Raw genomic sequence first — 17,598 nt, 5'->3', positions numbered from 1 at the left:
CAGAAAAGAACAGAAACCAGATGTGGGCCATTTTTGGGTCGAATGCTATTCCCCCCTAAAACTACAGATGCTTTTACTTGCTGTGATAGATGGAGAAATTAATCAAGACTTCTCTCTTTTTTTTTGTTTTGTTTTGGCTGTTTTCATATTTTATTACTCCCTGGACATTAATATGAACACATCTTTTACCCTACGAGTCTTCTGGTGTCACCTGTACAACGTGGCCTCACATGAACTTAGAGGCATCTTTACGGACATTTTATTGAATGTTCTTCATTTAAAATTTAAATGCAAACACCAATGCCTGACAAAATTTCAGCTATATATAAAAAAAAAAAAAAAACAGTTCCTTGGGAAAATGATGGCAAAGTCAAACACGTTCATTTTCTCACACTCAAGTGTAGCAAATGCGCCAAGAATGCAAGCTAGCAGAAGCCTATCATGTATGCTGCATGTTCTTCACTTAAAAGAAGAGTTTGCATCATAAAATCACATAAAACCATCATGTGGCTGATTAAGAAGTCTTATCTCAGTACAGTCAGGTAGCACGACAACGCAAGAGGCCTGTGGCCACCCGTCCCTAAGAGTTCCCTCCCTCCGAACAACCTGACGGCATCATTCAGATTTTTAACTTTCATCAAATGGGGTATTTAGACAACTTCCTGTGGATACGAAAAGAGGAAGAACACCCTCTGCTGTTTTTTTTTTTTTTTAAGGATATTAGTAATCATTTCAGTGACATGTTGGAGGATTGTCATTGACAGGACTATTTGGTAAACTGCACTCTGGACTTTGGCTCAGGTCCTCACAGCTGCAGCCAGAATCGGCATGGCTGATGTCAAAGAAATCTTTCGGTGGAGTGCAGACCTCTTCTCCTTCTCCAGTGCCGACTCCCCAGACGCCACAAGGCAGTTGCATGTACGACATGTCAACTGGACAGGCTACAGGTAAAGAGGAAGCCTCATGTAACAGGGGCAGGCCAACATAGGGATTCTGCCTCTGAGCAAGTGTTAGATGCATTGCCAAAGGACTGTTGAAGTGCAAGTTCTCCTCTGAGTCCTTTGAGATCGGTTTTGGTACAACAGTCACAGCCGTGGTTGTTGAGAGTTCCTCAGTTGTGTGTATTTGTACACATTTTCCATCAGGTGAAAGCCATTCCTGTAAATCAAGGAACATTTTAACATGATACCCTCCCCTGGCACACATTGCAACAACCTGGAGCCCCAGAGTGGTCCAAGAGAGAGGCAACAATGATTATCATGTGCACAACACAACAGATTTTAATTATTCCCATGTTTTGAACATGACCATAAATCAATAAATTGAACAACAAAAACAAAAAGTTTCAGTTTCCCATACGATAAGTGAAAATGGCACCAGAGGGTCGGAGGGACATCGTATCACCACTTAACCTTGAGATTGCCGTCGTGTTGTTGAAACAAAGGCTTGAAGAAAGGAGCAGGAGACGGTGTGTTGGACAGCATTTTCATCTTCATTCTGTCAAATATTGAATGTTCAGTGAGATCGGATTGAATGTAGGCACACAGTTATCATCCAGAGCAGAAAACAGAACGGGACTATTTCTCTTTTTTTTCTTTCTTTCCATAAAACATGGGGAATTACCTCACAGTAGGACTCTGGAACGCAAACAGCAGAATTCCAGCAACCACACACAGGGGGCTCAGGTACTTGGTCAGTGTGACTAATATCAGTTTTAGTTCTGAGAGAATAAGAGAAGAGTTTGATTCAGAGATGGAATCAGAGCAACATCTGCTCTGACTGACATCAAAAACGCTCCTGATGACAAGACTCACACTGTATGTCTTCATTTACATTGACAAAGCTCTTCTACTCAAGTAAGGAGGCTGTTTACCCATTGGTTCATTGATTTTCCAGCATGTCTGCTTACTCCATTCACTCCAAGTTGCAGTGTAATCACTTACACCAGGTTTGGATCTCACTTGAAAGCAGTATGCAGCATCGGCTTTAAGCTGGGATCTTTGAATCAATATCGATTTCCTTGATTTCTCTTCCGAAGTTGGAGAAAAAATCTGATAAAAAAAAAGAATAAGAACAATCGAAGAAACAGTTACTGTTTGATCGCAAAACCAAACAACAAATGGACAACGGATACATGTTCAAGCTCACTTTGTCTCTGTTAATTTGAGACGCAGTGCGATGAAGCACGAGTTCGTAGTCGAGGGCTTCTTGGAGGAACATGTGTCCCTCGTACCCGCTTTTCCAAGAGATGTTGTAATTCCCAGACGTTAGTTGGACTTCAATGTCGTGTGGGGGCGTCAGCTGAACTGGTCACACACATTCATCCAATTATATTCATACATTTGGATCTCAGAATAAAGCACATTATATACATGAAAGCACAGAGCCCTGGAGTGGCCATCGACTGAGTTTCTTTATTTTAATGTGATGAGATTTTTATGATCATTTTGAGGCCACGAGATGTAACTCGTGCCCGTAGTTTCATTATTTCGAGGTCACAAGATGTATCTTGTTCCCTCAATGTAATTCATTTATGGCTACAAGGTATACCTTGTTACTTTAATCTTGGGGGGGGGGGGGGGGGGGTTTGTTTTGTTTTTTTCTGGTCCTGAAGATATGACTTATTCCCACAGTTTAGAAATTTTGAGGCTGTGATTCTATTCCCTCTTTTTAATTAACTTGTGACCACAATATAAAGTTGCTACCTCGTTTTAATTAATTACTGGCTATGAGATATAACTATTTAAAAAGTGCTTTTTGATCAAGATATACCTTGAGGTCACGATTGTTTTTCTCTCTCTGTAGCCACCAAAAACCCCAAAAGAAAACCACCAAAATCCCTCTATGGCCACTTCAGGGTTTCGTAGGAATTCATGCATCGATGCATTCATGTCACTCAGAAACTATAATCAGAATGAGTTACCATCCTTTGACACTTACTGCCCTCCGATGGTTTAAAATCCCTTGTTAGGTTTTGACAGTCAGTGTCATGACAAAGGTTTATGTCATAAGCATCCTCACGTATGAAGGTATCAGAGTCGGATTTGACCTGGCAAACACAACTGTAGCTCTGATTCATCGCCACCACGGGACACAAATAACTTTTGTTCTCCCTAAAGGATGAACAAACAACCAGAGCAGATTATTATCATGCATTACATTTGAAGTTCTGAGGCAAAAAAAAAAAAAGAGGACGTGTATTCACATCATTCAGGTAGAAGTGCAATTACCACAAATCAAGGAATTGCAGCTTGTAGCTGTTGTTGCTCTCATCCACAGCATCGCCAGAGATGTTGAAGACACAAGTGATTGTGTTCCTGTAGGAGCTCACACATAAATGTCCATCTACTACAAGAGTGGAAACACAGGGGGACAGTGTCCAGCACAGTGAGACATGTAAATGTAAATGTACACGCAGAGCGGCGCCTACCTCACCTCACGATAACAAAGATAAGGAAAGACCACAAAACAAACAAACCCCAGATGTGAAACTGTTGCTATCATTTCCCTACAAAATGAGTTACAATGGAGCGCAGCAGCACCCGCAGCTGTGACAGCGCTCTGTCTTACACTCATGATGCAGGAGGAGCCGGACCAGGAGGGTACGTTTAAACTCACCCCACATAAACTTTGTGCGTACAAACTTCTATGAAATCGACTCATGAGCCATCCTGATGACTCAAATTTAAAAAAAAAAAAAAAAATCACAAGTAATAACAATAGTGAGGTTTAAAACCTGGTTTTTAGTGCATGAATTTAAACCTGTAAGAGAGCTGTCTGTGAAACGCTTCAAAACTGAACCCCCTTTCGGATTTATTTTGCCATTTTGAACTTGGATGGCAAATGTCTGGTTTGTGAAAATGTTACCATCTCACCGCCATATGAACTATGACAAAGGGACAAATACATCAAGCGTTTTTTTTTTTCTGGTCTTTTTCTGGAAAGCACATCAAAGATGAGGCGTGAAAGAAGAAATGTCAGGTTGTATTATAGAATCAGCCCAGCGGGGCACCTGGAATCCTCCCGAGATGTCACAGATAACTCTGGCCTGCCAAGAAAAAAAGGTCAAGCATGTGATCGGTGATCCTCGGGTAGTTTGCTCTGCAGAATCCAAAAATCATGCTCATTTTGTCCAATCAGGTCAAGTTTTTGAGATATGGGGTTGTAAAGTAATTGTTATTAACTCCCTTTATTACTATTTCCTACCTTTTATTCTGGATAATGTGCTTCACAAAAAGCAAGCATTTCATCTAACGAACTTCAGAAAATAATGACGATACATAACCTAAAAGCTAATCATGGACGAAGGGCCTTTTGAGTGACTTTCTCCTGTGCTGAGTAGCCACCACGTCCCGTTTTCAACACCAACAGTAGTCGGCAAGAAAATTCACATCCCACCGGCCTTGGTTGCGTTCCACCATGACACGAATGTCCTGGTGGAGGCGCTCTCCCTGTTCCTCACTGAAGTCTCCGCAGTTTTGAGGGAAATAGTCCAAGTGAGACCCTAGAAGGTGCATTTTGACTGACATGCGAGCCCCCAATTTTTGAAAGTTCTTCAAGAGTTCGTCAACTTCTTTCTCGTATTCTGCACTCCCATTGTTTCCACGAAAGTTTGTAATTACTGACTTAAGCGACAACCAACCAAGATGGGGCCGGCTAAAGCCTTGTTTTTCTTGAATTAGTACTACCTGAGGGTCAAAATGTGCACTTATCATATCTCAAAAACTTGCCCTGATCAAAGAAAATGGGTGTTCGTTTTGGATTCAGCGCACCAAAATATACACAAATCAGGTGAAAAACCTTTGACCTTTTTCAAAAAGTTTTTAAACGCAGGCCGGTGTAATCGGTTGAGTTACCCTCCTACTCGACAGTTCTGAGATTTCCATTGAACTTTCTACTTTGACAGGCAAATTCCAGTTATGACTAAGTGCAGTGGTATTAGTCATGCAGAGGGTAGAATTTGACCACATGAATAAAGAAGATGAAATACAAGTGGGCTTATTGAAACGTTCCTTGGAAATACGGCAGCTCGGAGGGAAACATCAGTGAGCCGTACCTCTGGCGCAGCGCGTCACCACGAGGATGTGGAAGCAGCAACAAACAAACAGGAGCTGCGGAGTCTTCATGTCACCAAGAGTGTGTGACATCCACGCTGTGGAAATCAATACAAAATTTCTTCTCATAGCCTGCTTTTTGTTTGTCTCATTCTTTCTTTTTTTTTTTTTGTAAAATACATTTATCATTCCAGTTTATACCCACATTCACACGAATTCAACACATAGTAAAATAAGTCTGTAAAATGAATTTGATAATACATGAATAAACCTCAAAATTAGACTAAAAAGGCAAGAATTGTCAAATGTTTGATTCAGTCGTATAACATAAGGAGGTATGGTATTACCTTTGAGCTGCCCGCCTGCTCTCGCTGTCTGATCGTAGATGACAGATGGCACTGAGGAAACTGAGGTAGAATTTATCACTGCTTGCATCACAGGAAGTCAACCTTCTTTTTACATGACATTTTTTTCATTGAGCTTTTGGTCCTTGCTTGTGTTTGCAGAGCCAACAATAAAAGCAGGTGTTCTAGGCTTAATTTGAGTCGTAAATGGGATTTAGAAATAAGACCTTTTCCTTGAGGGCAATACTACTTAGACTGAGTCCTCTTGGAATCCCATGTTTTCATTTATGTTGGAGTCACTTAGCGAGAAGATAAAAGCCCTTTTTTAGGCTTTCATAAATGATTATTCTATTAAAAGATAGTCCTCCTTTGGTGTTCTGGCTCACATTCATTTGGGTCTTTAGGGACCACAGGCAGACAAATATGCAAAATATGCACATGTAAAGCAACAAAGCACTCAGTGAGTTGATACCTCTGCCATGGTGGACCTTCAGCTCCTGGTACTTGGGTGTTCAGGTCCTAATCAAAGTAGCAATAAGAAGACCTACACACACACACACACACACACACACACACACACACACACACACACACACACACTGGAGTGGAGTAAGAGGCTGGTGAAAATGATAACGTTTGGATTTCAGAGCAGGTTACTGCGTGCGCTGTGGTGAAAATATCCCTTTGTGTATCCACTGGTGGTACTAGAAAACACTGTGCTACTCCTGCAAACACGATGATGTAGCACCAACATAATAAACATTTATGTATTGATGTTATGTATTTATTTACGGTGCCGCTGTGACTAATCGGCTTTGAAATTTAATGAGTTCTCCCTTGGGCCGATTCCACGATGCTCCATCAAGTTTGGTGAAAATTGGCTTCATAATATTTTGTTTTTGCAATCCTGCTGGCAGACAACCAAATGCTTCTGAAAAATTACCTCTTTGTTACAGGGAACGAGTAAAAACGTATACCCAGAATCTGTGAAATACATTACACAGCTGCAGATGCCTAAACACAGAGCATTTACTTTACTTCTGCGAGTGTTTCCCCAGTAGAATACAGCACTGCGGGTTGCACACTGAGAGAGCAAACGTTCTCTTCTCCAGGTCTAACAGCAGAACAACTCGTAAAAGCCTTCAGAGCAGGTTCCTCTTCCTCCTTCACAGGAATGAGGTCAAGCCAGAGAAATAATCAGTCTATCAAAGATAACGTTTGGCCCAAGTTTAAACTTTTTACTGACACTGCAAAGAACAGGATGGTTACAGTACTTCCTGTCAACAACGTATGAACATGTAAGGAAAGCAATCATTATCAGACAACGAGATCTTGATAAGGCCGCGTGCGTGCTGATACTACAGCTAACAAGCAAATTAGAACAAATACATCTTCCAAAACAACGCTGTTATCACATCCTGGAGTCTGCAGTGCCTCAGAACCACGAAATTAAACACACGCGCATACAAAGCAAATGGTTACATTTACATAGCAAACATACAACTTTCTGAATGACGATTTAAAAATCTGTAAATTGATAAGAGAATTAAATTCTTATTTTTTTCCCCTCATACTATCAGTTAATAGTTGTCTAATTATAAACTGCACACTTTAAAGAGCCATGAAATTTAAAAGCTAAAGCAGAAACTTTGAAAACAGACATCAGACTTCATTTTCGGTACAAAGTACAATTCAAAGCATGTAAGAAGAACGAAAGGACTAGATACAAAATCTGTTCTGGAAAGAAGAGCAATAGTTTTTTTGTTTTTGTTTTTTTTTTACGTGTCCCATAGTTGTGAGGGTCACAGTGTTTCATTCATCTCTAATGTCCATGTTTTCTGCCTTGCTCAAGTCTTCTGGAATGGAGCTATCGATCATCCACTGCTTAACATAGTTCGAGTTTTTGTGCTCCTGAAATAAATCATTGTTTCTGTGTCCTGCTGGATCTGAAACTCCAGGGCTGCTGCACTCTCCAAAACCACTATCAATGGTGTCCAAGTCCACCTGAGGGTAGCCGTCTTCTGAATGGTCATTTGAGGCAAAGGAGTCCAGTGAAACCCTCTCTGGTTCATTGAACTGAGCACCAGGATCTTCAATGTGGTTGTCAAGTTGCGCTACCATCACGGACACCTGAGGCTCCTTTAAATCATAACCTGCAGCCTCACTGTTGTATGAACCCAAGCCTTCTCCATCCTGGAAATTTCGGATGGTGTTTATAGAGCTCTGTGCCACGATGTCCTCCTCAAACTGTACATCTCCATACAGAGTTACAGTATGGATGGATATGTGTCCGGTGGAATGGATGGTACCCTCCGAACTGCTCCCATTCCCGAAGAGCAGTGACGGAATGCTGTCAGGTTGCAGGACATGGAGGAGACAACGACCTTCCTTCATCTCACTGCCCCCGCTGTAGATTTGACTCCTGTTGTTCAAATCCAGGACACCATGCTGCCTCTCACTTAACATCTCGGCATGTGTGTTGTTCCTGAAGTAATCATACTCTTTGAAGACAGGCTTCACCCACTCCTGCAACAGAGCAGATGGAAGGGAATCAAAGTACTAATTAAAGTAAGTTGTGGTACAGCGCAGCAACTTGTGTACAGAAAGAAGACATGAGAAATGTGTCAGGAAGAAGATGATAGGATACGAGGTGCCTGAAGTGAATATGAGTTTCTGGAGGTTTATTTTTTTTTGTATATTCTTTTCAGGTAGAACTAAACGTTTCTAACTGAAAATATTGACATAGTGACAGAGAGACATTTAAGGCATATCCAAGCACGATTTTTGAGGCCTTTCAGAGTCTTCAAGGCTACTGACTAACCGGAGTATCAGTAGTACACGAAGAAGCTGCAAGGTATGTCTTTGAGTTCATCAAGATATTTGGGGAAAACTGCATTTTTTAAAAAAAATTTGTTGTTGATTATCTGCAAGTGTTATGCAGCATTTTTTGCAGACAGTCATAACCATAAGCAAGGTGGTGATGCCCAGATAAGCACAAGTCATCGTCGTCATGCAGAGGCCACCACATCCTGGGGGAGTGACCTCATCAACATCTATGAGATCTGCACTCTGATCGGAGATAGTTGGCATGTCCGTACCTCGAGAGAACGACAGCTCAGTCTAACTAGAACAACGATGTCTGAAAGAGCTGGTGGAAGATTGGTGGGAAACCAAAGAGCTGCAGTGGCGTCATGAAGAATTTAGTACGAAACACCGACTCAGATTTCGTGAAAATCCAGATGCTTCTTTTGAGAGGAAAATAACGGCATCTGAGCCATTTGTCCATCTTTAGTTATTTCAGTTGCATAAAGACTTTACATATTATTATCTTTTTAACAGTTTGCATGCTGACTTGCTGATAAAGTGACACATATCAGAAGGTGTGAGATTAGTGCAAATGCCCTAAGTTCGTTGTGCAGCACTGCAAACAGCAGCGGCCTGAGGAACTGATCAGTGCTTCCCCTCTTGTGCTTTCGGCTCCCTCTGCTGACTGATCTTCGTAAGCAGACACAGATTCAGTTTGTTGGTTAAAGACGTTATTGGCGAGACCTATGGTGTTTTAGCAGATTTTGCGTCTCTTGGGAATCTTAAGTGGACATGTTTGCCAAACTACGGGGACTTATTACGTCTTTCACAGAGCCATGATGTCAAATACATCCAGACGATTGTGTACTTTTAAAGTTATAAAGTTATTATAATACCACAACATGCTCTGTATATTACTGACAACATGACATGATAGTGATAACCTCTAGTGCGCAGCACAAGAGCACGACTCAACTTGGAAAAGACACTCATGCCAAGTACACGTCTTTTCATTCTGACTTTTGAACTGTTCCATTCTATAAAAATTAAAATGGTAATTTGAGGCAAAATCTCTCAGACTCTGTGTATTTTTCTTTTGGATGGGTTTTCCTCAGCAGACTAGCGCTGAAATATGGTTAGCAATCATAAAGAAGCTGGGGTATATTTGTTTTCATCTTTATCTCTGAATGTTAAGAAATTAAAAAAGAATTTAAAACCTATGATGGAAAAGGTTAAGGATTTCAACCACACACGTCTCACAAACATGCTGTTTTGAACACATGAAAGAGCTGAATTGGGCATTCCAGGGGTATTTTCCACTGAAGGGGAACATGACATGGCTGTCATACACAAACATCTGCCCACAGCATGATACATAGATGAAAATGAAAAGTCTCTTGAAGCCCCTGCACACTGAATCACACTTGATGAAGGCCCTCACACATGAATTCAGGGGAAATTCCCAGCAAACAGGTCCAGATGTACTAAAAGTCCCCTCTTCTGCAACACCTGCTGGTCGTCATTTGGAAATACACCCAGATCCTGAATTTACTTGCACTTTCTCTTACCTTAAAGTTCCCTTTGTGGTTTTGGTAGAGGGGCTTGAAAAACTCCTCTGGCTTGGAAACATAAGTATACAGATGGAGCTTTTTCTGCCAAAAGCTGAAAAAAGTTGACAAGAATAGAAAGGGAGACTTAGAAACAATGCAGGTTCTTCAGATACAGGAGCACTTTCCTTTAAGCTCTTCAGTTCTGCTTTGTGTTAACCAGCAATGCTGAAAGCCCAAAATGGATTTGAGGTGAATTATTACCATAAGCACAAGTCATTAAAGTTGAAGTCATTAAATATGAAGTCATAAGTCAGTAGATGGTTTCATTGATACATGGGGGTTAAAACCAACATTCATGGCTTAGGCTACCATTATGCAAAGATTACTTCCACAAAACGAATCATGCTTTTGCCCAAATTTGTTTGTATTCATTTAAGAGGCTTAATTGAGAAGTGTTCTGATATTCTGCGTGACTTCCTATTTTTGCTAGCCAGTTCAGTGCAACATGTTACTGCATGTACAGCACACCAGTGGTTTCTCTACATGTGGGAGGCGATGGCAGGAAAAGCGTGTGCTGAAACAGTGTCAAGTTTTGCTAATCACTTACTGGAAGGCAGCGTTTGCGACCTTCAGTCTTAATTTGCTGTCACTCTACTTCGTTTTGTGTGATGACCAGGGATGCTGTTTAATTTATGTGTGATTATTTGATTCTTCAGTCCAAACATGTTCATCACAAGTTACTCAAAAAGCGAGTTTAGGACCACAGGTCTCAAGAGACAAATGAGGTCCTCTGGTAAACATTTTCAAGTAGAAACAGTCTTTGTCCTGTAAACATAGAAATGTGGTACATGTAATGTTCAATTGATTTGGACAAGTTATTCTAGTTCTGTATACAGCTGGAAGCCTAAAACAGCAACAGAGACCAAATATCTCTGGAACCACGCAGGCTTTATAAGAGCAAAAATCTCTCACTTGAAAAGAAGATGAAATACACTGCAGCCATGAGAATACTCACAATTTTTGTGAATAACCCAGCACCAGGAGACTGAGGACAAGAAAGATGGACAGGGGGACGTACAACCAGCATCTATTAAATTCTGCGTAGGACACAGAAATGCGAATTACATGAAATGAAAAAATGAGCAAAACTCAAGATAAGCAAACTTCTAACTTCAATTAGTCAAGTATAAAGAAATGCAGTGAAACATATTTTTATGAAAGGGTAAATAATAAAAACAGACTTATTTAGCCTGCAAAAAGGTTGAAGTGATATCCTGGTTCCAGGTCGGAGGGTATAGTTCTCTACTACCTCTGATCTCTGAAGAGGTCTTCATCTCTGCAGCAGAACTCCACTCGCTCCACGGACCCAGGTAAAAAAAATGTGGACACATCTTGGCTTGAATATCTACCATATAGTTTTGGTGTGGTGGCAGTTTCTTGTGGTCTAACAGGATATAATTTTGATCCACTTCAAGGACGTGGGCTGGATCCTGCAGGGAAGGAGGCAGAAACCATTTTGCACAGGAGATGTCAGTAAGAAACACAACGATGTTCCGCAGCAGCACCGGAGATCAAATCTTCATTTTCACGTGTTTCTTGTCCACGTTACCTTTGACAGGTCTTTGCTGTCTCTTATGCGCACCCTGTAGGTGAGGCAGTGTCGTTGGTTGTTGCTGTCCCATGTAATGTTGTAGAAGCCATCGATGTTCATCACATGAACATCAAAAGGTGGCAGAGGTTTTACTGTCAAAGGAAAGACCCAACAGGGGGCAGGGAAACATTCAGAATTTAATAAGGTGTTCCACCAGAAGTGATGGTTCTAAAACTTTTTTTTAAAAATTGTAAAACTTTGTCTTGAAACTTGATGGATGTGCTTTAAGAGGTGTGAGACACATGAGCAGAGGAAGGCTCAACATGTGAGGAAAATGTAAGACATAGCTGGAGGTTTCATCTCTAAGAGAACCATAAGCATGGTGTTGATACAGTGTCACGTGCTAAATTCAAGAAAAAAAATCACCTTTTTTTTTTTTGCTTCATTATACTTTTATCATGAAGCTGATCCAATCATCTCTGTATAGATAAGTTCTCCCCGACTTGAAGTTGTATTCCTGTACACGAGGATCTGATCAGTCAAAATGATGTCCTCAGTTCAACTTACCCACATCACTCAGGGCCCAGCTGGATGACTCACTCGCTTTGGTTATGACTCCATCACGTTGATGACTAACTGTAGCAGTACACATGGTCCCGATGACAGCAACATCATCCAGCTTCTCCGGATACATGGCGCACCAGGACTGAGGAGGATTGACTTGACAGCTGTCGCTCACGTCAAGTTCCCCATCACTAAAGCAAAAACAGAGTCGATGTTACAATCAATAATTCCTGATGACATCGGTCAACACCTCAGCAGCGGATGTTGCAGTTGCTGTGAGATGTTTCAGTGCAGAAATGATGCAATGCGGATGTACGGAAGTCTCGCTAGTTCAAGCTAACCTTTTCTGATTCCACACAGACGGAGACTTCAAGTTTCTTTCAGTTTAGAACAAGAGCCTCTCCACCTGCATACAGGTGCTTAAATGTCCTGACAAGGATCTGAAATCAACTGATCGGTATTAAATATATCAGCCCAAGACGTCACCCCAGCATTTTTAGCTTCATGATCAAATAACTTAACAGCTCAGCTTCACTTTCATCTGAATTAAAGTAACAGTGCTACAACAAAGCCACGTAACTTTATAATATACTCAGATAATAACAATGAACAGCCTTGCGGAGGGCGACCCGTACCTGCAGTTGACTGTAAGAAGGACAGGCGGTGTCGGAGCCGAGTCCAGAGGACAGGAGCAGTTCAGCAAAACTTTGTAGTCCGTCGAACAGGTGACGTTGCAAGAGGATGCCACTACAGCGGAAAATAAAGCTTCAAAACACATCAAAATAAAGATTACAAGAGTAAAAAAAATGCTCTTCTAAAATATTTAAGTTTATAAATGAAATTATCACCAAAAATTTCATTTCAATTCATACAAGTTGATGAGGAGATGACTTACCGGCATGAATAAATAAATTTAGGTTCCAGAGCAAAACCAGGGAGACGGGTGTATGAGCCATGGGGACGACCCACAGGTCTCAGCTGCTGGGGGGAAAATAGGAGCCACAGCAGCTGAAACTAGAAATACAACAACACAATCAGTATGAATCTGTCTTGAAAATGAAATTTAAAAGTGTATTTCACTCTAACAGAAAAGCAAATGTGTGACTTATTCTGAGGCAAAGCCTTGAATCAAATAACAAAATCAAAAAATCTATAGCAATCCAACGAGTGGCACAAACAGTTCAATACATCAGCACAAACTTGATGTGAATTGTAAAGTGAAGAATCTTACCTTCTCCAATTAAAAAATTCTGCCACTGAATTAATCAACAGAGGCGACGAAGCTCTGATGTGTATGAGAAAATGTTTGGTGGAACAATGTTCAGCCTTCGCATCAGCGCAGGCGTTGACACATCAGTAGCATGTTGGAGGATGTGGTTTCAGACCCTTTGAGCGGTGTCTGTGCGGTGCCTTCCCACCACATCCACGCCGATGCTAAGAATACGTAACAGCTAACCAGAGGAAAGAAACAAGTCATTAAATGAAGGTAGACACACGACTGCAGATGGAATGTAGATGTCTTCTATATCTGGTGCACACAACTTTTTATTCCCTGCGAATAATTAATCTTAAATTAAACACTGTCCTTTTCTAAATAAACTAAAAAAAAATACATTTCAAACATTACACCTGGAGGAAATTCTATTAAGACACGTTGTTTAAATTCCATTTAGCAGTAAACTATCCCTACAAGTTCAAATATTTTGGTCTATTTACTAGGAACACAACCCCCATGTTTCAGTACTGAAATGATCCAATGAACTGACACCTGTGTTGTTTACTTTTCAAAAGACCCTCATCATCCTCCTGTGTGAGGCAGATTATCAGGGGTTTCACGTCTGTAGCCGAGCGTCTCATGATTGAAGCTAAATGAGTCATGCTGCCTCTGTACAGCCCCTCGCTTGCTTGTAAATGTTAATTCAGTCCGTGACTTTGATCTTAGGAAGGAACAGTTTAGCCACTTTAGTGTACCGGGATTATTGTGCACGGCAAAACAATGAAAAATGTTCCTGCCGTCGATCCTGCTGGAAGATTTCTCCATGAGAACAGATAAATCTTACTGTACGCAGGCTAAATGTTCCAGATAGGAAACATAAAATGATATCAGAATTCCTTCAGGTATTTTTTTTGCAGGGCGGCACGGTGGTGCGGTGGTCAGCACTGTGGCCTCACAGCAAGAAGGTTCTGGGTTTGAGCCCCATGGAGCACAGGATCTTTCTGTGTGGAGTCTGCATGTTCTCCCTGTTCCTGCGTGGGTTCTCTCTGGTACTCCAGCTTCCTTGATACTCTAAATTGACCGTAGGTGTGGCTGTGAGTGTGAATGGTTGAAGACAGACTACAGTCTCGTGCAATCATTACTAGGCCAAGGAAACCTAAACCGTCATGAAATACTTGATTAGTGGTGCATGGTCGAGCGAGCCCATGGCTCAACTGTGTCGCTGTTTTTGGTTTCAGTTCATTTGGAACATTAAAGAGAAAAAAAAACACACACAGCAAATAACCATAAAATGCACAGACACTCAAACTCAGATGAAATGAACTCATGGAATGAACGCAGAACATTTTCACCACTGTGTTTTACTATCATTTATGTGCAACTCTATGCTAATACCTGTATTCATGTTTGTGCTTTCTGAGGAAGGGCAGAGCTGACAAGCCGATCGTGGTCATGACTTCTGTGATCGACGTTTCCATCAGCAAACGGAACCTGCACTTCTGTATTTAATGGTTGAATTCCTTAGGTTTGGTTTTGCATCTCTAACGCCAAATGGGTTGACAAAAATATTCATACATGTAAAAAGAAAAAAAAAACTGATTCACAAATGGAAATTGCACTGAAATGCGAACAACCTAAATCACAGGAGTCTTTGTCTGTCCCCAGGACAAACACAAATGTGAGGACACGTTTCTTCGGTAAGAGTGAAATTAACATTTAAACAAAGCAAATATACAGTTATCACAGGGAGTATCTTTTTAAACAGACATTGCTGTTCTGACAGAAATGTCACATGATTTTTAGTGTACATGGCAACACTTTCATTTAATTTTCACTGATAAAGAAATGAGCACGATGCCAGTTCTGCTGCAGTCTGTACCAAACAAGCACGTTGGCTCATATTTGCAGGGTTGGATAAGAAGGATGAAACATCTCTGTAACGCTCTCTTCGCATTGGTGTGTTGGGACTCTGTCATAAAACTTGCATCTCGTGTGATTTGCAAGGAAAAGTTTTAATAATGTTTGAATTTATTATACAAACCCACTTGTGACTGACAACAAGGAGGATGCATAGAAGCTCAGGTGCAGTTTAGAGTCTAAAACACTCGGGAGATTTCAAATGGGTTGCGTGTCTTGCAGGCTCACTTCACGGCCACTAGAGGTCCCTGTATAAGAGGTTTAACTCTGAGGTGGGAAGTTTCTCAGACCTCACTTTGAGTGGTGTTTCTCCATGTGAAGGGCCTTTTTTTTTTGCCTTGATAATCCTAAATGTTCCATCGTGTCAGGTATTGAGGTACATGAACTAAAATAATGATGCAGGCATTTCTGTCTCCAGACAGACACGTGATCGTTCTCCATTAGTCAAGTGACTTCATGCAACAGGAAGAAGGTCTAGGCTAAATAAAACCTTCTCCTTCAGTGGATGTCAGGGTGAAATGCTACATTTCATCTAAAAGGAGGCTTTAAATAAGTCCACTGGGTTTTCTGCCTCATCCCAGGCAGGATATTTATGTAATTTTTTGGAACTGTACACTATGAAAATAAATTACATATATATATCATACCATGCATTTTTACCTCACTTTGCTGTCTAAGTCAGTGCTACAAATTAAATACTGACTCAGATGTCTCACAAAATGATTTCTTAAATGTAAATGTAAATATGTAAAGTGAAAATTTAAGTTTCAATTGACTGTATCACACCTATTATTTCAGTGACCAGCACTTACAATGGATTATCTGGCATGATTTTCCAAAATAATAATAATAATAATAATAATAATAATAATAATAATAATATTTTATTTAAAGGCACCTTTCCAGTCACCCAAGGTCACCGTACAGACATTAAAATTCAAATAATACATTAAATACATGGAATACAAAGTATCACAATAAGAATCAACAGGTTTAACCATACTATAGCAAACATTATAATGATATATAAAAGGGCTTATCAATGTCGTGATAATACATTTTCTCCAAATCTCCCAGCCCCATATGGAGGTGAGGATTTAACAGAACAATTTCCAGTTTGCAGAAAACATCATTTAGGAAACTTAAATTAATAACAATAAGCCTACATTAAATTATCTTTATTTTCACGTTTTGTGGCATTCCCCCTTGTAAGATTTTATTTCAACTCTTGTTTTTTTTAAAAAAAAATTTTTAAGCAATTATCAAGAGAATGTTCAAAGGACAATTACCCCAAATGACACACACACACAGAGCTGATCTTATTAAAAGGGAATATACAGTGTAGAATAATATTATCCCGGAATGTACTCACTGGGGAACTCCAGTGTTGCTTGTTTCGTTTTCACATCATGTCCTCCTCTGAATTAGATGAACAAGCCTGAAAGTAAAGTCAGTCTCTATAATTCTAACTGAGATGATAATAATAACAATAATTATATTAGTAGTAATACTCAACTCCATGTCCTTCTCGACCGCTGATAATCATGGACTTCCACTGACTGAGCTCATTCTGGATTATCGCCGCCTCCCCCACCGTTTACAGCTGTTAGTCGTCTTTAACTGGCAGCTAACAAACGCTCGCCCGTTTAAAGTTCTGTTTGCTAGCAGCTAGCAGCTAACGCGAACTGCGAAGGTTTAATCTCGTTTAAAAAAAAAAAAACGTGCAGAATGTCAACAGGCGCTAATTAGAGCCTTTTTCACGTGTGTGACGATTTTGACATCGGACAAATCAAACTAAATTGCCATTTAGAAACTACAGACCAGCCCGGTCTTCTTCGTGCTAATGTTCTTGTTTTGAGGCGTTGTAAAAATGACAGCGCCACGGTGTGGTAAAATGATAACGGTGCAACACCTATCTCAGGTCTATTTTGTGCCCATTGTGTCTTAATCTCACATTTATTAGATAAATCCAATATGAGACTTCACACACAATTTTGGGAGTGTGTGTGTATATATATATATATATATATATATATATATATATATATATATACACACACATATATGTGTGTGTGTGTGTGTGTGTGTGTATACATATATATGTACACACACTGCTTTCTACCTCTCATCCTGTTAAGGGTCGCAGGGGGCTGTAGTCCATCGCAGGGCCAACACACACACACACACACACACACACACACACACACACACACACACACACACACACACAGATATTTATATCTCTATCTAGTTATCTATCTAACTATCTATCTATATGTTATATATATTATATTACTATTTTTAACAGATATCAATTTCATTGATTTTTCGGATAACAAGATAAGAAAACTAGAAATGTGAAAAATGAGAGCAGCAATAGTACTGCAGAAGTTATGCCACTAATCCACATTCTGACACCTGCATGTCAGCTGGACAGAAAATAACACAAATCATAAAGAGAGTAAAAAAAGGTTACAACGTGTTTCTGTGTGACCTTTTGCAAGTTCCCTTCATTTCTCCGAGGGTGTTCCTGGGGGCAGGGGGAGTCGGGGGGTGG

At 40.4% G+C, this 17,598-nt stretch overlaps 2 protein-coding genes across 7 annotated transcripts; both read right to left on the bottom strand.

The window, feature by feature from the left end:
• Positions 1 to 270: 270 nt before the first annotated feature.
• On the bottom strand, positions 271 to 5,514 carry il21r.2 (interleukin 21 receptor, tandem duplicate 2). 2 transcript variants are annotated; one of them, XM_086217078.1, is made up of 9 exons: positions 5,402 to 5,514; positions 5,057 to 5,152; positions 3,231 to 3,348; positions 2,941 to 3,113; positions 2,149 to 2,306; positions 1,874 to 2,051; positions 1,624 to 1,720; positions 1,360 to 1,497; positions 271 to 1,158 (listed from the first exon to the last, which is right to left on the bottom strand). In XM_086217078.1, the coding sequence occupies exons 1-8, from the start codon at positions 5,487 to 5,489 to the stop codon at positions 1,401 to 1,403; spliced, it is 1,005 nt and encodes a 334-aa protein (XP_086073204.1). In that variant the 5' UTR covers positions 5,490 to 5,514; the 3' UTR covers positions 271 to 1,158; positions 1,360 to 1,400. The 2 variants fall into 2 exon arrangements, with proteins under 2 accessions (XP_086073204.1, XP_086073203.1); XM_086217077.1 differs by having other exon boundaries at positions 1,413 to 1,497.
• A 692-nt stretch (positions 5,515 to 6,206) lies between these two features.
• On the bottom strand, positions 6,207 to 16,870 carry il21r.1 (interleukin 21 receptor, tandem duplicate 1). 5 transcript variants are annotated; one of them, XM_086217849.1, is made up of 12 exons: positions 16,558 to 16,870; positions 16,414 to 16,479; positions 14,520 to 14,665; positions 13,140 to 13,359; positions 12,804 to 12,922; positions 12,544 to 12,655; positions 11,912 to 12,099; positions 11,363 to 11,496; positions 11,063 to 11,243; positions 10,769 to 10,850; positions 9,772 to 9,865; positions 6,207 to 7,924 (listed from the first exon to the last, which is right to left on the bottom strand). In XM_086217849.1, exons 5-12 carry the CDS (start codon positions 12,862 to 12,864, stop codon positions 7,211 to 7,213), a joined length of 1,566 nt encoding a protein of 521 aa, XP_086073975.1. In that variant the 5' UTR covers positions 12,865 to 12,922; positions 13,140 to 13,359; positions 14,520 to 14,665; positions 16,414 to 16,479; positions 16,558 to 16,870; the 3' UTR covers positions 6,207 to 7,210. The 5 variants fall into 5 exon arrangements, with proteins under 5 accessions (XP_086073975.1, XP_086073972.1, XP_086073974.1 ...); XM_086217846.1 differs by having other exon boundaries at positions 6,208 to 7,924; positions 12,544 to 12,673; XM_086217848.1 differs by having other exon boundaries at positions 6,208 to 7,924; positions 12,544 to 12,673; positions 14,520 to 14,623.
• Positions 16,871 to 17,598: the final 728 nt, after the last annotated feature.

Source organism: Aulostomus chinensis, chromosome 11 (assembly GCF_037954235.1).
Source record: "Aulostomus chinensis isolate RoL2024-O1b breed Wild chromosome 11, RoL_Achi_v1.0, whole genome shotgun sequence".
Taxonomy (NCBI): Eukaryota; Metazoa; Chordata; class Actinopteri; order Syngnathiformes; family Aulostomidae; genus Aulostomus; species Aulostomus chinensis.
This window is presented reverse-complemented; position numbering and strand designations above follow the sequence as displayed.

Excerpts from the sequence above, each read along its gene's own strand:
- il21r.2 (XM_086217077.1), bottom strand. The coding sequence starts at position 5,489 with ATGCAAGCAGTGATAAATTCTACCTCAGTTTCCTCAGTGCCATCTGTC. Across the intron at positions 1,721-1,873 it reads GAAAATCAATGAACCAATGG|AACTAAAACTGATATTAGTC; the intron begins GTAAACAGCCTC and ends TTATTCTCTCAG. Across the intron at positions 1,159-1,412 it reads AACACGACGGCAATCTCAAG|GAATGGCTTTCACCTGATGG; the intron begins GTTAAGTGGTGA and ends CTTGATTTACAG.
- il21r.1 (XM_086217846.1), bottom strand. The coding sequence starts at position 12,864 with ATGGCTCATACACCCGTCTCCCTGGTTTTGCTCTGGAACCTAAATTTA. Across the intron at positions 11,244-11,362 it reads ACAGCAAAGACCTGTCAAAG|GATCCAGCCCACGTCCTTGA; the intron begins GTAACGTGGACA and ends CCTTCCCTGCAG. Across the intron at positions 10,851-11,062 it reads GACCTCTTCAGAGATCAGAG|AATTTAATAGATGCTGGTTG; the intron begins GTAGTAGAGAAC and ends TGTCCTACGCAG.